This window comes from Rhodotorula paludigena (assembly GCF_050403205.1).
Source record: "Rhodotorula paludigena JCM10292 DNA, Rt_paludigena_JCM10292v1_ctg9, whole genome shotgun sequence".
Lineage (NCBI taxonomy): Eukaryota > Fungi > Basidiomycota > Microbotryomycetes > Sporidiobolales > Sporidiobolaceae > Rhodotorula > Rhodotorula paludigena.
Window position 1 is genome coordinate 380,731 of NW_027481449.1, and position 20,970 is coordinate 401,700.

Below are 20,970 nucleotides of genomic sequence, written 5' to 3' on the forward strand. Positions count from 1 at the left end.
GCACTCGAGCGGCGTGTCAGCGCGAGGCTTCGAAACGCTCTCGCTCTCGAGAGGGGCGTGGCGCTATGGTCCCTTCTGGCGACTTGCCGCGTCCGAGGGCGTTGTGGACAGATTGAGGCTGGCGAAGCTTCCGTGCGAGGGTAGCCTGAGCTTCCGCTCACCATCTGCCAGCTTGTGCGCGCCCTGCTCGACAGAGAAAGCACGTGCGGCCCGCGCATTCGTTGCATGATCCCGCTGCAAAAGCAATCCACTACCGTGCAAGGACCCAATGCACAACGTACAACGAGAGAGGGAGCGAATGATAAAACACGGAAGAGAAGGGGCAAAGCGGAAGGTTCAGGCGCCAGAGAGAATGAGCGAGGCGGCCTTCTCGGCGATCGCGTCTGCGCGTTTTTCGAGCGAGAGAGTGAGCGTTTGAGCATTCGCCTGCGAGAGCGAGTGACGAGCAGGTACGCACACGCGACCGTCTGGGTGTGCGACGAGACGTGGACGGGCACGACGCTCATGTCGACGACGCGGACGTTGGCCGTGCCGTAGACCTTCAGGTTGGGCGCGACGACGCCGCGGTTCGCGCGCGCAGTCATCGACGCCGTGCCGATTGGGTGATACCTGTGCAATCGACCCGTGCCCAACGAACATTAAGCTCATTCGCGCGCGAGGGAGGAGAAAGCGAAGGGCGAGAGCAACGCACTCAGTGCGGACGACGCTCCTCGTCCAGTCCTCCCACTGCTGCTCGCTCTGCACCGCAGGCCCAGGCTCGGCCTCGCTCTCGATGAAGTCGGCGAGCGGAGACTGAGCGGCGACGCGGCGGAGGTACTGCCCGGCCTTGGCGAGGAGGAACGTGTCGAGCTGCGACTGGAGGTAGTTCGGGTCGATGGCGGGGGGAGCGAGCGGGTCGGACGAAGTGATGTGCTGTCGTGATGGGAGGAAGGTCGGGTCAGTGAGGCCGGGCCGAGAGAGCGAGCTTGATAGGTACTCGACACGCACGATGCTGCCGCGGCTGAGCGAGTGTTGCAGGCACGCTGCGAGCGAGACATAGCCCTGGTTCGGCTCGGCCTCGCCATTGCCAAACTGCGTGAATGGACGAAAAGGTCAGGATGGTCTAGCAAAGCCCGAAGAGGACGACGCAAGAAACGCACGTAGACATTGACGCTCAGCAGCTCCATGACAGGCACATTCTTCGACCAGAGCGTCTGACTCGCGCCATACTGCTGGGCCGAGAGCTGCGGGTTGTTCGCCTGGCTCCCGAGCGTCTCGACCTGGGCAAGCTCCGTCGCGTTGAGAAAGTCGCCAAGGCGGAGGTATGCGAGCGGGAAGAGCGCTTCAGTCAGGATCCCGCGGCCTTGGGCATAGTCGGCAAGCGCGGCAGCGAGGGCGACGGGATCCTGTAGCTGGTCGAGCGAAGGGACGCCCGGCTTAAGGCGGAAAACGTCGACGACGGCCGGGTGATCCTGCAGGTTCGCACCGACGCCGGGAAGGTTGACAAGCGTCGAGATGCCCAACAGGTTGAGGATAGCCGGGTCGCCGATACCGCTAAGCTCGAGCAGCTGAGGGGTCTGGACGGTGCCGGCGGAAAGGATCACTTCGCGCGACGCGTTCTGCATGCGACCCAAGGTGTGTAAGCATGAACTGCCCAGCAAATTTCTCCCCAAACGAAGCGAAAGCGAGGGCCGAGCAATCTGTGGCATCACCGAAACTCACCGCGACCACCTTCTGGCCTCCTCCGACGGGTACAAAGGTGACGCTACGGGCGACAACGTTCTCCGCCGTGTCCTTTGCGCCTGCGAAGTTGATCTTGGTCACCTGCACGCCGGTAACGATGACCAGGCTCGGGGCGACCTCGACTTCCCACGGACAACGAGTCAGTCGTCCGACACAAACAAAAGTCGAGGCGAATCGAGCGACGCACGGTACTCAACCGAGTACGACCTGGTCCTGTCGCTCGGATCGATCGTCGATGGCGCGTAGTTGACGCCGATATTGTTGCCCGAGTGGAGGTCCTGCGCGGCGGGAACGCCGAGCGCGCGCAGGGACTGGAAGAAGCCGCGGAAGGACGGGGCCAAGTAGGGCGGGTAGGAGACGTCAATCGGGCCGGTCGTACCTAGGTCAACGAAGCGTGTGCGTCAGTCTAAGCCACTAACGGAACCGTCGTGCACGGAGGGGTAAGATTCCAGTGCTCGCCACGACTCACCATGCGTACTCGCAGTGAACGTCGGGACCTCGTTCTCCGTGTTCGTACCGGGAGCAAAGAAGTGCTCGGCCTGTTGCGCGAAATACAACGAGCGAATGCTTCCCGTAAGCGAGTGCCATGGCTTCGGTTGCGAATGACCGCACGCACCTTCTTGTAGAACGGGAGCAGGTTCTGCCACGACCTATACGGAGGTCGACTCCGAAATCAGCTACAATCGCTCGAGCGAGATGACGATTCGGACGCATCCGGGGTTGCGACGCACCAGGCCGAAGAGCCTGCGAGACTCGCCCAGACGTCCTGCTCGGCGGCGTTCGGGCGGGTCGAGACGAGGAAGTTGATAGCCGACGAGCCGCCGAGAACCTTGCCTGCGGGCGCACGCCATTAGTACGCGCGAGCTTTGTAACCCGAAAAGAGCGAGACGAAGGAGAGCGCACCGCGCGGCCAGAAGATCGAGCGAGTGTCGGCCTGCTCTTGAGGCGTGGTGAAGAAGGACCAGTCGACTGCCTTACCGAGCGTCGTACCTTTGTGACGAGTAAATGAGCAGGGGAAAGTGTTTTGAGAGCGACATCCGCGCACCTGCGAGACCAGGGATGTCGATGCCCGGGTTGCCCGCGCCGCTCTGGCCCGCTTCGAGCACGAGCACCTTGCGCGAGGGCGACGACTGACTGATGCGCGCGGCGACAGCGAGACCCGCTGCGTGGAGCCAGGCCGTCAGTCAAGATCCCGCAGGGCGAGGGCGTGAGGGAGACGCACCGTTTCCGCCCCCGACGACGATGTACTCGAACGAGGTAGTCGAGAGCGTGTCGAGCACGGCGGTGAGGTCCACCGTCACGTCGAGCACGCGGGCGGAGCCGAGGGTGGCAGAGATCGACAGGAGAGCGAGAAGGAGCGAGGGAAGAGGGGCGCGCATGGCGGGACGAGCGAAGGGCGGTTATCGGAGAGGCGCGGGCACTACCACACGCGAGGTAGAGACTGCGCAAACAGCAAGAAGAGCGCGAGAGCGAAGGAATACAAGCGAGCGAAGGACGGGAACAGCGCAGGCGGCCGCGGGGCGCACAGACCCTCGTCGCGCACGACCACGTGAGGCCGGCAACTCCGTTCCAGGCGCCAATGGAGCGCGCTACTGACTCCTTTGACGCGCTCGAGACGCGGACTTTGCGAGGACACGCCGCGGAGGAACTGGTCGAAGGAGGCACGAGCGTCGACCTCTCGGGCGACATCCATTCCATCGAGTACGCATGCGGCGCGGCGAGAGGGTCTGGCGTCCCGTTCTTAATCCACCTTGTACGCCATGACAACGAGAGGCTTGCCAAAGGGCCAAGACACCGCAGGTACGGGAAAGACGGAGAAAGAGACATACAATCTGCACAAGCCAAGCACGAGCAGGGCCACTGACCTGCAAAATTGTAAGCTCGAGTCTACCGCCATTGCATAGAATAGTAGTCCAGGAAGGTCAGGAAAGCTCAGGCGATGGCTGCCGCGCTGGACTCCCGTCCGAAGCGCCCGTCCGCGCTCGAGTCGCAACGCCGTCAATCGCCACGAGGGCGCAGCGGAACGTTACGAGTAGTACGACACGGAAAGCTTCGTCGCAATCAACGCAAAATCTGATCTGTGCGTGGCTCGTCGTACCAAGTCGGACGCTGTGACGGACGGTTGAAGTAAAGGCAGAGCGCTAGAGGCGCAAGCGATCTCGGCGCGGACGCACGTAGGTCAGCGCAGCGCGCAGGAACAGAGCGCAGAGCTTAAAGCACTCCAATCCGCTCGGAAGCACGACGTGCCGGTCTATCTGCGCCGATGATCGAGGCGGAAGCGAGCCAGAGGCAGGCGGAAGAGCGGAGCACGAGGGACACGGTACAGCCGAGCTATTCAGCGTTCAAGCCTGGTCAAGCAGCTCCCCGTGCACCCGATAGAGCCAGTGTACGAGGTCGGAGGCCAAGCGACGTTGCGTTCGGTCGGCAAGTCGCGCGTTTTCCCCTTGAACCGCGCCTCCTCCGCGTCGAGCCCCGGAGAGCCGTCGAGTGCACCGCAGGAGCATAGCTTGACAGCTTGTGCATCGCCTCGAGCTCCTCACATCTGCCCAGCAGCTGTTGCGCGCCAACCAGAGGTGAGCTTGTGCCCATCTCCATCTCGACATTCGGCGAGCTCGTACTCACCGACGACACCTTCGTGCGCTCAGCAGACAAGCTTGGTAGACGCACACGCGAGTGACACGAGCTCCACGATGTCCGCCGCTCCCGGGAACGACACTGTGACGGTCATTGACGACTCGTCCCCCGGACCGTTCGAAGGTGCGCTTGCTCCGTCAACGCTGCCGCCTGTCTTGTGCAGGCTACTTATCGTGTTTTTCACAGGTCCGGAGAAGCTGCTCGAGCTCTGGTTCGCACCGAGTGAGGAGGATGTTGCCGCACGCAACCTGCCGCTCAAGGGCGGCCGCAAGGGCAAGGAGCGCTGGACCGGACTGCGGCAGGTCGAGCGCAGCGTGTGGGACAGCATGCTTGACGAGGTGCAGTGCAAGGTGCTGAGCGTCATCGAGGGCGAGGAGGTCGATGCGTACTTGCTCAGGTCCGTCTCGCTTCCGCGCTGAGCCCTGCCCGTGGCGCTAACCCTCTTCTCCGTCACGCAGCGAGTCGTCCATGTTTGTCTGGCCGCACAAGCTCATCCTCAAGACCTGCGGCACGACGACGCTTCTCCTCGGCATTCCTACCCTCCTCCGCATTGCGTCCGAGACGTGCGGGTTCAAGGGCGTCTGGCGCTGCTTCTACTCGCGCAAGACCTTCATGTTCCCCGAGCGACAGCGCGGGCCGCACAAGGACTGGAATGCCGAGATGGCCTTCCTCGACAAGCTGTTTGGTGCGTTCGGGACTCCGTTGGAGTCGCAGCGGCTGGCTCATCGTCGGTTTCTACACCCGCAGAGAACAGCTCGGCGTACACGGTCGGTCGCATGAACGGCGACCACTGGCTGCTCTACCTCACCCCGCCCCGAGACGACGTTCTCCTCCCGCACGCCATGGAGTCGTCTCGCGCCCTCCCTCCCGCCAACCCCGACACTTCCCTCTCGACCCTGTCCGCCTCTCTCGACACGAAGCCGTCCGCGTTGCCGACTCCGCGACGGCTCCCCTCACCCTCGCTTGCGCCGCACCGCCCCGACCAGACGCTCGAGATCCTCATGACGCAGCTCTCGCCCGCCGCCTGCCGCAAGTTCTACCACCCTTCCTCGTCTCCCGCCGCGCCCGCCCCGTACACGACCCCTCTCTACGCCTCGGACCCCTCCGTCGCAGACGGCGATGCGCACGCGCTCGGCGCCAAGCTGTCGGCCGACCTCGGCTTGACGGCGCTCCTCGACGGCGCGACGCTCGACTCGTTCCTGTTTGCGCCGTGCGGGTTCTCGCAGAACGCCGTGCGCGGTGACCGGTACGCGACGGTGCACGTCACGCCCGAGGTGGCCTACTCGTACGCCTCGTTCGAGTGCAACTTTGACTTTGCGGGCCTCGTCGACGACTCGGCGGCGGCGGCGGCCAAGACGACGTCGGGCCTCGACACGCGCGAGGTCGTCTCGCGCACGGCCGAGTCGCTGCACGAGCTCGTCGAGCGCGTGCTGGCCATCTTTGAGCCGGCAAAGATGAGCATCACGCTCTTTGTCTCGGACGAGGACGACGACCCGTCGACGGGCGCCGCGCGCGACGAAAAGGCGCGCGCGCACGAGGGCATGCGCCAGCTGATGAGCCCCGAGTTGGCAGAGCGGTACGAGCGCGTCGACCGCATCCTGTACTCGTTCGACTCGTACAGCCTCGTGTACGCCGTGTTCCAGCGCAAGCAGTAGACCTTGTCGCTCGACTGTAGATGTATCCATATTCATAGCTTCTCTCTGCGTGCCCGAGAGGTGGTGGAAGCAGGCTTCCGCGTAGAACCCGCGAGCAAGGAGCCCGATTCAGGGCTTGTCGCGGGCGCATGCCGTTCAACGAGTACACAGAGTCTTCCTACGCGTGCTTCGGTCCTCCCAAAATCCGGTAGACGCGGTCGAGATGAGCTCGACGAGGGACTTGCACCGCCCACTTCCTCCGCTTCCCCTTCTCCTCGCTTTTGCGGCCCGAAGCAGCTAGCGATGCCGCCAAAGCGCCCCTGGGACGCTGTGCCGTCCGGTGCGCAGCTCAAGCGGCAGCGTATGCGCGAGCAGCGGACGATCCCCGTCGCGGGACATGCACCCAGGCAGGGCGGGTCGGCAGGGAGCGGTGCGTCGAGCTCGCTAGCTGGACAGCTTACGGTACTGACGATTACTTGCAGGCAACACGGGCCTGCCTGCTGTGCTCGAGGTCGAGAAGTTCGCGCAGGTCCGTCTCGCTCTGAGATGTCGCTCTTCTCGCCAGCTCATCGCGCTGACCAGAATGGGGTCTGCAGGCACGAGTGTTCGAAATCTCAGCCATGCAGCGCGCAATGAAGTCGGCAAAGTGCGCCGCGCCTCTTGACAGCTCCTCTTGAATGCTCCCGAATGCTGACATCGACCGTTCATCCGCAATGACAGGGAGGCCGGCACCCAGCGCGCCTTCCAGTCCTTGCCACGACATCTGCGCAGGCGTGCAGCGAGCCACAACATTCGGCGACTGCCGTCGAGGCTGCGAGAGCGGGCCCGGGCCGAGGTGCGCCTCCTACTCGCGCTGTTCAGCATCACGTCGGCTTGCTGATACGCTCGTCGTGCTTCTACAGGTGCCGAAGGATGCCGCAAAGCCCAAGCGTGTAACAAGGAAGATGCTCGGGCGACATCGCGTGCGGCCGGGCCTCAAGGCAGAGATGTTCATGAAGCGACAGAGTGAGCGGTCTCTCGCTCTGACCCCGTGCCGCCCTGACTGACCTCCTTCCACACGCAGAGGACAAGGTGTGGCTCGAGACGCATGTCTGGCATGCGAAGCGCATGCACATGACCGAGGTTTGGGGGCACCGCATCGTGCGTCTCTCCCCGAGTCTTCCGCTCTGCTCACACTGAAGTTTCGAACTAAACAGGCCGATTGCCCGACCGCCAAAGCGTTCCGCTCGTCCTACCGCGCTTCCCAGCACGGAGCGCTCGTGCACGACGCGAGCTACTACCAGTACTTTGAGCTCGTCGGCCCGCTCAAAGACCTTGAGAAGGTGCTTGAAGTGGTGTGCGACCCGTCGAAGCCTCTCCCGACGTCCAAGAGGTGTGTATTACATCAGAGTCCCCGTCAGTCTCAGCTGACGAAGCTTGCGCAGGTATTCGACCGGGGCACGCGAATACAACATCAACGTCTACGACAGCTCGCAATCCTTCCCTCACGGTCTCCTCGGTCCCGTCACCTTTATCTGGCAGCCTGATCTGTCCCCGACTTCCGCCTCCCCGGACGCATCCACCTCTGCAATTCCCGCTTCGCCTCCCTCCCGCACGCTCCTCATCCGGGCGCACCCTTCCCTCGCGCGCGACGCCGCCCTCTCCTTCGAGCGCGCCGTGCAGACCCTCCGACTCGGGCTCAACGTCGGTTTGCGGCGGTACGACCGCGAGTTTCTCACGTTCGAGGTGACCGGGCGAAGGGCGACGGAGGTGATCAAGGGGGTGCTCAAGCCGGTTAAGGCGACGGATGAAGCGACCAAGGAGGTGCGTCGCTCGCTCAAGCTTTGACGCGGACGGACGCGGCGCTGACGCGTCGATCTCGCAGGCGTGGCGCAAGCTCGACCCGCAGGCTGGACCGGGAGGAGTGCCAGCGGGACTCGTGCTCGGGCTCGAGGTGTACGACCCAAGGCTATCGTATGCTCCACACAGTTATCCCACCCTTCAGCGCGCTAACCGGTTCGACGCAGCTTCCCGCCAAAGCTCGACAAGCACTCGATCCCCCTCGACCCCGCCAACCCGCTCGTTCCCTCTCCCACTCTCGCCGCAGTCCCTTCATTCTGGGACCGAAACCACCGAGCCTCGATCCACACGCCGCGCTACAAGAAGCGCGACCTCGACGCGCGGCGCTCCCACAACCTCGTGCCCGGCACGCGCCTCGACCCCAACGCGCAGGATGACCGCATTACCGTTCTCCTGACTCAGCGCACGCTCGGCGCTTCGACTTTCAGCTCCACGCAAGGCGCCTCGGACGACACCGCCCAGCACGGCTGGACGTTGACGATTCCGTCCGGCTGGGGCATGCCCTTCTGGACCTCGCTCGTCTACTCGACGCCGCGCGTCGGCGGCCAGCGCGAGCGTTCGCACCAGTTCTACGAGGCGGGCGCGCCGCGCTTTCCCGAGGACTTTGTCGGCGCGCCGGCGTTTGCGGAGCACGAGGCGCGGAGGGAGCGGGACGACAAAGGGTACTGGGAGCGAAGGCCGCCGGCGAAGAGGCCGAGCTACGCCAAGCTCGGGACGGCCCATCCTTGGAGGGCCGAGATGGGCGAAGTACTCGCGCAGGCGTGGGCGAGGGGCAGCAGCGGCGAGCTGGGCGAGCAGCCGAAGCCGTTCCTCGTGCCTGCAAAGGTGGCGCAGGGCGTGCTCGATGCTGCTGCGAGTCCCGCTTCGGCGGATGCCATGGAGTTGGACGCGCCGCCGTCTCCTCGCGCACGCGCCAAGCAGCTGGAGCGGCAGCTTGTCGACGAGTGGCGCACGGTGTCGACCTCGTCCGGCTCCGCCTCTCCCGCGTCGCTCCTTCCTAACGCGATGGTCCGCATCAAACTTACGCCGTGCATGCGCGGTGTGCCGCAGGACCTCGGCCTTGTGTACGAGCTGGACGAGGAGACTGCGAAGGAGGTACGGGCGAAGGTCGACCGCACGCTCGAGGGCAAGGGGAAAGAGGCGAAGGCGACGGGCGAGTACGACGGCGCAGAGGAGGTGCGTAACCTCCTTTTCCACAATTCGCCAGCGTGTAAGGCTCACGTTCGCTCGCCTCCCACAGCTCTGCGACCGCCCTTCGCCGGAGCAGGTCATCGGCCGCATCACGACGGGCAGCTACGCCCTGTCAAGCGGTCACGGCGGTGGCTACGCCGTCCTTTCCCTCTATCGCCTACTCTCCATGTCCTCGCGAGGGTACGCTCAGGCCTGCTTCGGATATTCCGCTTCGCCTGGTCGAAGACTGACCTTCTCAACCTGCCGTAACTCTGCAGAAACGGCCTCTCCCGCCTCGTGCTCTTCCGCAACCGCGATAGCGAGACGTACCGAGCCGCTGTCGTCCAGCTGGCGGACTGGTGAGGCGAATGCAACGAGTTGAAGCCGTTCGATCGTTCGCAGCTCGGGGACATCCTGTCCGTTCGCTGCGCTTCTGCTTGCCCCGCTTGTCCTCTGCTCCACTGGCTCCTGACTGCACCAGGATTTACTCTTGCACCGAGTCGCCCCCTAAATCCTCACGCAACTGCCTTCGGAGCTCGTCGGACTTGAGCGACTCAGCCCTGCGCTGCACATCACTCCTCTCCTTCCTCCACCACTTCCCAGCGCCATGCTGTTCTGCTCGACACTCGCAAGCGCGCTCGTGCTCGCGCACCTTGTGCACGCTCAGAAAGCCAACACGTTCGAGATCGTTGGAGAGTCGGGTGCGCCCTCCCTTCCAAGTCCTTCTTCACCTCGAGCTGACCAACTCGACGCATTCTTTGCAGGCGTCTCACCGCAGCAGATCTTCGTCGTGCGTGCCCGTTCCGCGCACCTCGAATCGCGTGACCCGAAGGCGCTGACACGCCAACCTCGACTCTCCAGGACGAGGACACGGTCTACATCGTTGACAAGGTTCGTCCCGCAATGTGTCGTGTGCCAGCATGAGCTCGTATCGTTGTGTGTGACAGGTCGAGAACAATCCGGTCACCGTCACTTCGCCGTCGGGTGTCGTTCACCCCGCTTGGGCGGGCGCCTACGATGTCAACACGAACCAGGTGAGCTCGTAGCCCTCACTTGCGAGGCTCGGGACATTCGCCTGACGAAGCTGTACTCGACCGAACTGCAGTTCCGCCCAATGCATGTCGTTTCGAACTCGTTCTGTGCAGGCGGCACCGTCCTTGGCAACGGGACGTGGACCAACATCGGCGGTAACGCGGCCGTGACGACCAACGGCTTCGGCGTCGGGCCCGATGACGCGAATCCGTACGGCTCAATCGACGGCGGGAAGGCGGTTAGGACGTTCACGCCTTGCGGCGACGAGACCTGCAGCTGGACGGACGATGTAGGCGCAATGCCGCTGTCTCGCTGGTACCCTTCGTGTGTCCTCTGTTCTCGTTCATGCTTCTGAGCTATGCTTCGAGCTGAACATGACCATTCTAGGGTCGAGACGCTTCCGACTGGCGACGCCTTCATCATTGGCGGCGGTACGTGCGACGCACGATTGCTCATCAGAGAAGGTCGAGGGCCACGCTGCCTCCTCACACTCGTGTCCCGCAGAGCTCTACGGGTCGTTCGTCAATACGCCTGCGGGTGAGCCGTGCATCTCGGCTACTCGCCCGATATCGCTCATCACCTCGTCCCGGCACAGGCTTGCAGAACGTTCCGACGTACGAGTACTGGCCGAGCAAGGGCGAGCCCGTCATGATGCGCTTCCTTGAGGAGACCATGCGTGAGTCCACTGCGATGCACTTCCGCGCTGGAGAGATCGGTCGTTGACTGCCTTGAGTTCAGCCGCCAACCTGTACCCTCTCACTTGGCTCATGAGCGACGGACGTCTCTTTGTCCAGGCGGGCTGGCAGACGACGATGCTCGACTACGAGAACAACGTCGAAGAGCGCCTGCCGAACATAACGCACGCGCAGAGGTACGTGCTTGGGCTCTCTAGGCGTTGCAGACTTCGCGACTGACTTGTCCTGTTCATCGCAGGCCCTACCCCGCAGGCGCCGGCTCCGCTATGCTTCCCATGACGCCCGACAACGACTACGTCCAGACTCTGGTGTTTGCTGGAGGCATGACACCCGAGCGAGACAACGTGCGTGACGCCCTCTTCCAGCAGAAGCTCTCAGTTTGCAGCCCGATTGACCGTTTACGATGAGCAGTGGAACCAGAACGAGTGGGCGATCGCCGAGACTCCCGCCTCGACTTCACTCGTCTCGATTACGCCGCTGGCCGACTTGCCGACTTGGACGGACCTGGACAACCTGCCCGAGCCGCGCTCGATGGGCAACCTCATCATCCTCCCCGACAAGCGTCTACTGCTGCTCAATGGCGCTGGGAAGGGAAGCGAGGGGTACGGATGGACGGAAAGCTGGGCCGTCAATCAGAGCGTTCGTTCTGTTCCTCCTTTCCCACATGCACCGCTCATTCTCGCCACCGCAGTACGCGCAAGATCCGGTCCTCCGTCCGGCCTACCTGAACGTCTCGGCCTCCGCCGGCCAAATGTGGGACACGAACGTTGCGGCTTCGACCATTCCGCGCATGTACCACTCGGTAGCGAGCCTGTTGCGCGACGGCAGCGTCGTGCGTACGGTCGCTGTGCTGTCTATCATTGCGCGCGCTGACGTTCTGTCGCTTCGCGCAGTGGGTCGGTGGTAGCAACCCAGTATGCCTCACCTTCCGCTCATCCGGAAACCTTCGCCTCACACCATGTCCTCGCAGAACGCCGACTTCATCAGTGACGAGAACAACGCGACCTACGTCTTCAAGACCGAGCTGCGCGTTGAGCGCTTCTACCCGAGCTACTGGGACTTGCCTCGCCCCGAGCCATCTGGCCTGCCTTCGACTGTCAGCTACGGCGGCGCGCCGTTCGACATCTCGCTCCCGATCTCAAGCTTGACGGACGCGAGTCTCGAGCACGACGTGAGCATCATGCTGATGCGGACCGGCTTCTCGACGCAGTGCGTTCCCTTCCGCTTCATCCTCACGTAAGGCTATGCTCACGCCCTGTCCCGCAGCGTCATGAACATGGGCATGCGCGCGCTCGAGCTCGCTCACTCGTACGCGGCAAACGACGACGGTTCGGCTACGGTCCACGTGAGCCAGCTTCCGCCCAACCCGGCGCTCTTCGCTCCCGGTCCCGCATTCCTGTGCGTCTCTCCCTCCGCGGATACTGGAGAGTGACGCACCGACTGAAGTGCGCTCGCAGCTTCGTCGTTGTCAAGGGCGTGCCCTCGATGGGCCACACCGTCATGGTCGGCAGCGGGCAACTCGGCACGCAGCCGACGGCCCAGCGCTCTGTCCTTCCGACTTCGAAGGGACCCTCCGTTGCCGTGCGTGTGGGCTCGCCGGGCGACAGCCAGCACGGTTCGGCGAGTGCGACGGGCCGTGCGGGCTGGACTGCTGTCGCTCTCGCTGCTTTGTCCTTCTTCCTCGCTTTGTAGCGCGTTCCCTCTCTCCAAGAGACACTTGTTCGCATCTGTAGACACTTGCATCGGGGCTCGGATCTGGGGCGGAGCTTGCCTACCAGGGTGTGCGGCGGGAGAGACGGTACAGCGTTGAGAGAGCGGGTGAACCAAGCGAGTCGAGCAAAACGTGCGTCTGTCCTCCTCCGTCGTCGAGCCTACAGCGCCGTCCCCTGCACCGTGATCTCCTCGCCGAGCGCGGGTATCGAGCTCGTCGGCGTCACACTCGGGTCCCTCCACCACCTTGAGCCCGTGCGCGGGCGCGAGTGCCCGCTGACGGGGCTCTCCACCGAGCTGTCGTCTTTGAGGTTGCCGTAGGTCGAGTGAGAGTCGTCGGGAGACGGGATGGGGTGCGGGATGGGGGGAAGAGGCGGACGAGCGAGGGTGCGGGTCGCGTTGAAGGTGAATGTCGAAAGCGGGGTCGGCTGAGTGCGACGAGGCGGCGGGCCAAAGAAAGACTGTAGGCATTCTGGGTGAGCTGTGCTGACAAGCAGGTGACTGATCGACGGAAATGTACCTGCAGGTCGCGCACGAGATCGTCGTCGCTGTCGTCTTGGTTCAGCGTGACGGACCTGATCGGGATCCTGAATCAGCCGCTCGTCATTCCTACAGACGGGAAGATGCGTACTTGATCTGGGTAATCTTGATGCCCTCGACGAAGCTCCTCGAGCTAGAGCTGCGGAAGACATGGTGCTCGAGCCCGCCGCCCGCGTTCTTCGGCTGCGTGGGAAGCGGTGGGCGCGGCATTTCGGGCGGGCATTCACCTTCGTAGACGGTTTTGATGGTGTGTGCGGCGACCGAGGTGCCGATGCGTTTGAGGGTCGTCCGCGAATTGACTGCAAGACGAAGTGGTTCAGCGACGGCAAAACTGACAAAGTCGCAGCGCAGCTCACGGGAAACGAGTGCACTCAGGATGTAAGCCTGCACAAGGACAATGCCCGGCAGCACGTGCTGCGACAATTGGTAGAGCGAACAGTGCAGTCAGCGTCAGCCGAGATTCGGCACGACTGTTTCACGACGCAGAAGTCCCGCACCCATGCCTTGTGCGGTTCGGCGAGAAAGAGCGTGATGTTGACGAGAGTCACGAAAGTGGTAAAGCCGTTGGTCTGGAGCGTGTTCGCGATGATGGACGAGACAAGTGGTCGCCAGCGAGCGTTTCGGCCTCGAACAGCGGAACGAAGGTAGAAAATGCTGGAACGCCGCAGCACAAAGTATGTCAGATCCTCACGTTTAGCGTGAGGGCGTGTATGAGACAGGAGCTGCGGTCAACGCACAGAGAGGTGGTAATCAGGAGGTCGCCCGCGCTGCATAAGATGGCGTCAAGTGTCAGGTCGGCTACTGGAAAGAAAGAATGCTGGGACACGCACGCGGCGCAAACCAGCCATATGGCCATTCCGTAGCGATACTCGTTGAGACCTGCGATGCAACAGTGAGTCAGTCAGGAGCTGGCGCGCGAGCAGAGGCAGACGTAAATTGCGACTAACGGGACAGCTTCCGGTCAATCACGTAAATCATCCACGTCGTTCCACTTGCGAAAGCGAGCTGAGTCACTGCGACGAGGCAGATGCAGATCGGCGCGACGAGCCGGCGGCTTGAGACGATGTAGACGCGCCAGGCGTCTGCACGGGAGCAAGGCGTCAGCTCAAGACGGCTTGAGGGTACGTATAGCATCGCTGCTCACAGAAGCACTGGACGAAGAAGGCTGAGAGGCCGGTAAGGAGCGGGCTGCGATACGTCCAACAGGTGTTCAGCGCGCCGTCGTTCGAGGAGACGGACAAACGTACCCCCAGGCGAAAGGTGCCGGACACCTTATGAGCGCCCGCAGGTCTCCGTAGTGCGAGACGCACCAGATCTGTGGAAGATCGAGGTCAGCGGGCGAAGTAACACAATGATGAGACGCTACGAACGTAGACGGTGTGGCTGTGCAAAGCGACGGCGTGAGCAACCGGTGTGCTGCCGTTCGTCTCATGAGAAAGAGACAGTATTGTCGCACCAGCAGATGCCCGTGTGCACCATCCCGATGACCTTGAGGCCCAAGACGAGCGCGACGAGCGCGATCCGGTCGCCCGGAACGAACGTGACGAAGTAGTTCCAGGCCTGGATGAAGGTAGCGCCGGCGAGGTAGACCGACAAGAGCGTCCCGATCAGGCTGTCAGTCGTATAGGGATGGATTCAGGGTCACATTCGGTCGAGGAAGACCGCGTCAGAGGAAGGCGGGAGGAAGACTCACAAGGCGCCGACGGAGCTGTCGAGGGCCGGTACGTGCCACTCGGTCGCCATGCTGGCACCCTCTGTGTGCAGTACAGCGTTCGAGCGGCTCGATGTGGACGGTAGTGCAGGTGGAGCCTCGCGGGACAGGGGAGCAGCGAGGGGTACCAACGCGGGCGGGCGAGGCGATACAGGTGAGGCGGGGGATGCAGACGATCGCTTGCTTCCAGCTTCACCGCACGAGCGAGTACTGCAGACGAGCAGACGGGAGAAGCGAGGGGTTGAGAGGAGAGGAGACACACGGAAGCCGCCCGGAAGCCGGAGGCTCGAGCGTCGTCGCGAGCGAGCGAGGGGCTGCGGGCTCTTGAATGGCCGGAGCAAGTGGAGCAACAGCTCGAGACGCAGTCTTGAAGCTCGAATACTGTCACACCGCGCTGTGAAATCAGGCAAGCCGCCGCGGAAGTGCTTGAGAAGGCTCACACTGCAAGGGCAATACTCGTATCGAGCGCAGCTTGCTAACGCGACAGGGTGCTCGATTGCACGCGAAAGGAGTGGTCAAGAGAAGGTCAAGCGAGGTGAAAGTGGAAGGCTACCGAGCGGAGCGCGGGGCGGGGGACTATCGGGGGACTATCAGCGAGAGGTGACGAGTCGGAAGGCATAGCGAGCTGGTAGATAGGTCACAGAACAGGACAAGACTGGAGCTCGGAGTATCGAACGGGGAAAGGGGAAAGGCGGTGCAGGCGAAGGAGGAGCCGGTGTCGAGCGCGCCTACTGCCACTCCTGCCTCACCGCGCCACTCTTGAGCGCCTGCTCCTGCTGCTGCGAGCGAACAGCGGTGGCCTGCGGGGTTGAGACGGCGTAGATGTGCGGAGGCGGAGCAGGCACATCGCGCGAGGCGACCGAGTGAAGCTCGTACTGCCCATTCGCGTCAGGCTGCGAGCGACAAAGCCGTCGAAGATGAGAGGTTTCTGCGTCAGTATGAAGCAATAGAAACGGACAGAAGGTTCCGCGCGACGCACGTGCATGCCCTCGTCCTCGTCGAGCTGGCTCTCCTCCACATGCTTGACGTTGCGCACCGCAATCGACAGAGTCGTGCACCCGTGCATCTGGCTCTGCGGGTTCGGGACCGAGCCGAACGTCGCCGTGTAGCGCGGAGCAGGCGTGCCGTACGGCGTACCGCCGTTCTTGTCGTCGGCGTCGTCGCGTCCGCGCCCCTGCGCGGCGGCGACCTGAAGCGCCTTGCGGGAGTTGACTGTGTAGGAATCAATGCGAGGGGTCAGCGATGCTGTGCAGAGCACGGGATGCAGCGACAGCGTCGAGTGAGCGTGACTTGCGCGAAACGAGGAGGCCGTTGAAGTAGAGCTTGACGAGCGACAGGTTCGGGAGGACGTGCTACTCGCGGTGCACACGTAGTGTTGAAGCGAAGTGCGCGCGGGCGGCGGAGCACCGAATCAGGCGAGGGCGAGGCGAAAGTTGCCGTCAGCACCAGCTTGGGAAGGCCGACCTGGACTGGTCGCGACAGCGGACGGTCACGCACCCACGAGTCTTTGGGCATAGCGACAAAGAGCACGGCGTCGACGATGGCAAAGATGCACGTAAGGCCGTTCGTCTCGATCGTCACGCGGATGATGCGCTCAACGATGGGCGACGAAGTCTGGTAGTCGTTCTTGGTCGCGCGGCGCAGGTAGAAAATGCTGCGTCACGCGGGTCTGTCAGACTTGGCGTTCGATGCAGAGGGCATGACGAGACGTACAGCGAGCCCGTGATGAGGATGTCGGCGACCCTGTCACGCGGTGAGGCGGGCGATCAGCAACACTTGCGGGGGAACAGGGAGAGCTCGAGCGGCGCGTGACAGTCAGCCATGAGCCTGACGAAGACGTACGCAGCCGAGAGAAGCCAGATCGCGACTCCGTAGCGGAACTCGCCGAAGCCTGTAGAAGTCGCGTCAGTCGCGGGTATGAGGCGCAGCGCGAGATTTGACTAAAGTTCCCGCCTCGCAAGCAATCCCGGTAGTCCCGACTCACGAGCGAACTTGCTGTCGAGGCGGTAGATCATCCACGTAGAGCCCGTCGCGAAGGCAAACTGGAGGAGCGAGAGAACGGAGATGACGGCCGGGATGAGCCACTTGTTGCGCGAGACGACAAAGACCCGCCAGGCGTCTGCGGACAGAAGTCAGCGTCAGGCTCACGGATGAAGCGAGCGGAAAGGGTGCAACGCACAGAAGATCTGGACGATGATCGTGACCACGCCAGTGAGGAACGGGCTGCGGAGACATGCAGGCCATCAGCATCGCTCGACATGTCTCGAGCGAAGAGCAGCAGTCACGCACTCCCACGTGAAGCTCCACGGCGAGTTGATGAGCGACGACAGGTCGCCGTAGTGCGTGACGGTCCAGAGCTTTAGGTACAAGAGATCCGTTTTGAGTCTCGACAGCCGCGCTCGAGGACAAAGAACGCACGTAGATCGTGTAGCTGCAGGTCAACGAAACATCGGAGTCAGTAACACGTCAAGGGCCTGACAGACAGAGGGCGGCGACATCAACGCACCACGAGATGGCCGTGTGGAACAGGTCGATGACGACGAGCACGCTGACGACGCCGACGAGGAGCTTGCGGTCCGTCTTGCCAAACGTAGTGAAGTACTCGAACGCCTGGACGCTCGTGATGCCCGCGAGGAAGACGCTGAGGATCGTGCCGACGAGCTGTGGAGTAGCGAGGCTGGTCAGGGAGCGCTGGACGCTTGAAGGAGCTGAGTGCATCAAGTGCCACCCAGGCAGCAGTATGCAGTCGTGACCGACGAGGCAAGTCGAGCGCGGAAGCGAACACCGCGACTCACGAAAGCTCCGATCGAGCTGTCGAGGGCGGGGAAGACAGGCGCAGGCGGCAGAGCAGGCTCGGCCATCGTGGTTCGCTCAAAAGGAGGGCGAGGCTTTACGCGTGAGCACCCGTCAATGCGGGTCAGGTGAGGAGGAGGAGAGGGGGCAAAAGGGAGGGTCAGTGCGTTGATCAGGCATGCTCGCTCGGTCGCGCGAGACTCACGAGTGGGAGAGAAAAGAGCGAGGTAGTGTACGCGCGGGTCGACGAGCGAGCGGAATGGCTGCAACGAGGCGAGCGACGAGCGAGAAGGACAGACAGGAGACAGTGGCGAGCGAGGTCAGTCTCGCGTCGCACGGGCGTGGAGCGGTTTGAGGAGGGTTGTACGCACGAATAGAGTAGATCCGAGCTCGGCAAGAACGGTCCAGAGGGGGAGAGAGGGGAAGCGGGTGAAGGGAACGAGCGAAAGCCTGTGGAAGGAGGGGAAGCCTTGGTCAACAATTTCGCGAATGGTCAGATGAGCCCATCAGGTAGAGTGACAGGTCAGTAGGTATCCTCCACATTTGCTCGCAAGCTCCGCAATCGCTCAGAGTACGCTGTGCGAGTCAGTCAGTCGCCTCGCGCCCGCCTTCGCATTGCTCGGAGTCCCTCTCCCTCGGTCAGAGACAGGTCACGACTCTAGTGCAACCTGCATCTACCTACTCGCCCCCGCTGGCGCGGCCAAGTCGAGGCCCTGTCGCTTGGCCCACGCGCCGTACCGCAGCTCGAACAGCTCGACGCCCGCTTGGCCCTTCTCGATCTCGCGCGCGAGGCCGATCCAGTGCCTGCGAGTGTGTCGGAGCGTAGAAATAACAGCGAGCATGGGCGAGATGGAGCGGTACAAGGTGGGTCAGCGACGCCGATTCCCGGAGAGATCGAAGCGGAAGCGCGTGCGAAGGCGGGAAGGCGAGACGCACCTCGTCCCCTCATCCCTTCCCATCTCCCTCCACAGCCTCGCGACGAACAGCGCGCTCAGCACCGCGTTCGTGTCGCCCACCCTCGGCGGGTGCACCATCCTCGCCTTCTCCCACCCTCCCGCTTCGTCGGGCGCAAACACGGCTCCGAGCGCTTCGAGCGCGTCCAGCTCGGCGCGCACCGCCTCGCGGCGCTCCTCCTCGCCCGCATTGAGCATGCTCGCGAGCTGCTGCGAGAGGAGCCGCGCCGGCGCATACAGCGGCGGCCTCACGCGTCCTGGTCCTGCCCCAGCCGAAGGTGGCGCGGGAGCATACGTCGCCTCGATCTCTTGCTTGAGCCGTCGCACGCGCTCGACCTCTGCGCGCGGATCCCCCGCAGCGGGCCCATCGAGCTGCTGCGCGATCCGCTCGCGCTCCCTCCTCGCTTTCTCGCCCGCCGCGCGCTCCTCGTCGCACAGCGCGCACGCGCACACGAACCCGTGCTTCGCGAGCTTGTCGGCGCGCACCTCGAGCGGGTCGAACGCGTCGACGTACGCGTCGGTGAGCTCGTCGCCGGGCGAGAGGTCGACGCGCGCGCGCAGGAGGAAGAGCGTGCGCAGGAAGGTGTAGGACGCGGTTGGAGGGGCGCAGGTGTGGTTCAGGGCCGAGGCGGGCGCGGGGTAGAGCGCGGTCGGCGCGTGGAAGGACGATTCCTCGGGTGCCGCTTCGGCGTCGGAAGGGGCGGACGCGCCCGGGAGGGACGACGGGGAAGCGAGGTCCTCGATGTGGAAGCCGTTGAAGGTAACGATCGCCTCTGCGCGGCTCGGGTCGAGCACGGCGCCGCGTCCCTCGCGCGCGTCGTCGCTCAGGCGGCGCATGGCATCGCCGGCCCAGAGGTCGCGCAGCGCCCTCGCTGCGCTCCTGCCTGCCTCCTCCGCGTCCCCCTGCTCGCCTCCTTCCCCTTCAGCCCCCGAGAGCTCGTCCCACCCCGCCCGCCACAGCACCTCCGCCGCCACCTCCCCGACCGCCCACGGGTCCATCCCCCTCGTCCACAAGTTCATCCCCGCATTGAACTGCCTCCTCCGCCTGCCCGCCGCCGCCCCGCCCGCCGCCGCGAGCGGCTTGAAGCACGCCAAGAGCGTCCCGCGTGCGATGGGCGCGACGGCGACGAGGCCGTTTCCTCGGCCGGCGACGGGTTGGACGGCGACGAGCGACGAGGCAAAGTAGTCGGCCACGTCCGGCGTCTCGTCCTGCGCAGCGTGGGAGAAGAGCGCCTGCAGCTGTGCGGGAGAAGGACCGGCACGCTGCTCGGCTAGTCGCGCGGCGAGACGGTGCGCGAGGAGCGTTGCGGAGGAGTCCGGTGGGTCGAGCGCGAGGAGCGGCGAGAGGGTGTCGAGGGCGGCGGAAAAGCGCTCGAGCGCGGACTGCGCGAGGGCGAGGCGGTAGAGGAGTTTTTGGCGCAGGGGAGTGGGCGGAGCGGATTCGGCGGTGGCGGGGAGGAGCGAGAGGCCGCTTTGGGCGGCGCGGAGGGCGAAGTGCGGGAGAGAAAGCTTGACGTTCGTGAGAGCGAGGTTAGACCGCAGCGTCGGTAGCAGCTCGAGGTCGACGGTGTCGCCAGCGCTACGGGATGAGGACGCGTCGAGGCTGGCGATGGCCCACTCGTACGCCTCCTTCGCGCGAATCCAACGCGCCGCCTTGAACGCCGCATTACCCACATCCTTGAGTTGTGCAACGGACTTGCCAACGAACGAGTGCGCAGGGTGTGAAGGAAAGTTGAAGTTGAGGAGGTGAGGCGACGAGGGGTAGAGGCGCACGAGATCCGAGGGAGCCTCGATGCGGAGGTGGTAGTCGACTCGCAGGGAGCGAAAGAGGGGCTCTTTGACGCCTGTGCGATCGAATGGATGAGGGGTATCAGCCTTTGCGGACTGAGCGCGAGAAAGCCGTGCGCGGAACGGTCCAAGCCGCACCGAAGATGGCGCCGACGGGCCAGAAGTCGTCGAGCTCGTCCTGCCCAAATCTTGCTGGAACGTGGAAGATTGAGACGGGTACAGCGCGGCCATGTGCGTCCTCGACGACGAGTTGAACAGATGCAGTGCGGACTGGGCGGGCGATGACCCGCACGACGAGAAGGCAACCTATGGGCGCGGATCGGGTCAGCGCGGGCCTCACTCGCAAGGCGAGCTGTACGCACGGGTGTTGGGAGCGTCCAGTCGCAGGTCTCGACAGCTGAGGTCACAAGGGGCGAGGTGGTCGAGGCTAATCGAGCGGGAGAAGTGCTTGCCCGGGCCGAGGACGACCTTGCGGGTGCGAGTCTCGCCCTTGCGGTCGAGGTCACGCTCCCTTTGGGTGAGCTGGTCGTGCAGTGTGAGACTTAGGGAGCGGTCGGGAGATCGGGGCAGAGGCTGAGGAGGCGGAAGCGAGGTTGCCGCCTCGGCGAGAGCGTCCCAGTCGAGCGAATCCAGCGTGACGAGCTCAGTGCGGTGCTCTCCGCTGCTGCAGAGTCTCGCAGAGGGAGCAGGTGCAAGTCGGGCAGAGGTCAACCTCGTGAGGCTGTCTTGGTCGGATTCCTTGTTCCCCG

At 63.8% G+C, this 20,970-nt stretch overlaps 7 protein-coding genes across 7 annotated transcripts; 3 read left to right on the forward strand and 4 right to left on the reverse strand.

Annotated features, from left to right (window-relative positions):
* Window positions 1–336: 336 nt before the first annotated feature.
* Window positions 337–3,101, reverse strand: JCM10292_000996 (GMC family oxidoreductase; the record flags this gene model as incomplete). Its single annotated transcript, XM_076647514.1, has 13 exons — window positions 337–383; window positions 458–609; window positions 692–912; window positions 988–1,071; window positions 1,140–1,598; window positions 1,702–1,844; window positions 1,910–2,101; window positions 2,192–2,261; window positions 2,339–2,372; window positions 2,454–2,556; window positions 2,626–2,712; window positions 2,768–2,884; window positions 2,945–3,101. The coding sequence occupies 13 exons, from the start codon at window positions 3,099–3,101 to the stop codon at window positions 337–339; spliced, it is 1,866 nt and encodes a 621-aa protein (XP_076507049.1).
* Window positions 3,102–4,412: 1,311 nt separating this feature from the next.
* On the forward strand, window positions 4,413–6,011 carry SPE2 (adenosylmethionine decarboxylase SPE2; the record flags this gene model as incomplete). Its single annotated transcript, XM_076647515.1, has 4 exons — window positions 4,413–4,479; window positions 4,543–4,753; window positions 4,815–5,041; window positions 5,104–6,011. 4 exons carry the CDS (start codon window positions 4,413–4,415, stop codon window positions 6,009–6,011), a joined length of 1,413 nt encoding a protein of 470 aa, XP_076507050.1.
* A 282-nt stretch (window positions 6,012–6,293) lies between these two features.
* On the forward strand, window positions 6,294–9,362 carry POP1 (ribonuclease P/MRP protein subunit POP1; the record flags this gene model as incomplete). The annotated part of the gene is made up of 12 exons (XM_076647516.1): window positions 6,294–6,420; window positions 6,473–6,519; window positions 6,587–6,636; window positions 6,711–6,825; window positions 6,893–6,995; window positions 7,054–7,130; window positions 7,187–7,362; window positions 7,415–7,793; window positions 7,855–7,943; window positions 7,997–9,005; window positions 9,070–9,200; window positions 9,278–9,362. The coding sequence occupies 12 exons, from the start codon at window positions 6,294–6,296 to the stop codon at window positions 9,360–9,362; spliced, it is 2,388 nt and encodes a 795-aa protein (XP_076507051.1).
* Window positions 9,363–9,606: 244 nt separating this feature from the next.
* On the forward strand, window positions 9,607–12,418 carry JCM10292_000999 (uncharacterized protein; the record flags this gene model as incomplete). Its single annotated transcript, XM_076647517.1, has 16 exons — window positions 9,607–9,700; window positions 9,764–9,789; window positions 9,861–9,890; window positions 9,947–10,033; window positions 10,105–10,355; window positions 10,419–10,462; window positions 10,536–10,568; window positions 10,627–10,707; window positions 10,770–10,902; window positions 10,965–11,070; window positions 11,138–11,365; window positions 11,418–11,558; window positions 11,620–11,640; window positions 11,697–11,935; window positions 11,993–12,124; window positions 12,184–12,418. 16 exons carry the CDS (start codon window positions 9,607–9,609, stop codon window positions 12,416–12,418), a joined length of 1,881 nt encoding a protein of 626 aa, XP_076507052.1.
* Window positions 12,419–12,597: 179 nt separating this feature from the next.
* JCM10292_001000 (DUF6534 domain-containing protein) lies at window positions 12,598–14,719 on the reverse strand (the record flags this gene model as incomplete). Its single annotated transcript, XM_076647518.1, has 13 exons — window positions 12,598–12,897; window positions 12,957–13,011; window positions 13,068–13,275; window positions 13,333–13,390; window positions 13,474–13,630; window positions 13,714–13,743; window positions 13,807–13,855; window positions 13,924–14,058; window positions 14,121–14,164; window positions 14,224–14,291; window positions 14,347–14,359; window positions 14,433–14,588; window positions 14,670–14,719. The coding sequence occupies 13 exons, from the start codon at window positions 14,717–14,719 to the stop codon at window positions 12,598–12,600; spliced, it is 1,323 nt and encodes a 440-aa protein (XP_076507053.1).
* A 696-nt stretch (window positions 14,720–15,415) lies between these two features.
* JCM10292_001001 (DUF6534 domain-containing protein) lies at window positions 15,416–17,548 on the reverse strand (the record flags this gene model as incomplete). Its single annotated transcript, XM_076647519.1, has 12 exons — window positions 15,416–15,580; window positions 15,667–15,899; window positions 15,982–16,039; window positions 16,185–16,341; window positions 16,401–16,430; window positions 16,530–16,578; window positions 16,672–16,806; window positions 16,867–16,910; window positions 16,977–17,044; window positions 17,106–17,118; window positions 17,194–17,348; window positions 17,483–17,548. 12 exons carry the CDS (start codon window positions 17,546–17,548, stop codon window positions 15,416–15,418), a joined length of 1,173 nt encoding a protein of 390 aa, XP_076507054.1.
* A 606-nt stretch (window positions 17,549–18,154) lies between these two features.
* On the reverse strand, window positions 18,155–20,452 carry JCM10292_001002 (uncharacterized protein; the record flags this gene model as incomplete). The annotated part of the gene is made up of 2 exons (XM_076647520.1): window positions 18,155–18,284; window positions 18,417–20,452. The coding sequence occupies 2 exons, from the start codon at window positions 20,450–20,452 to the stop codon at window positions 18,155–18,157; spliced, it is 2,166 nt and encodes a 721-aa protein (XP_076507055.1).
* Between the last annotated feature and the right edge of the window lie 518 nt (window positions 20,453–20,970).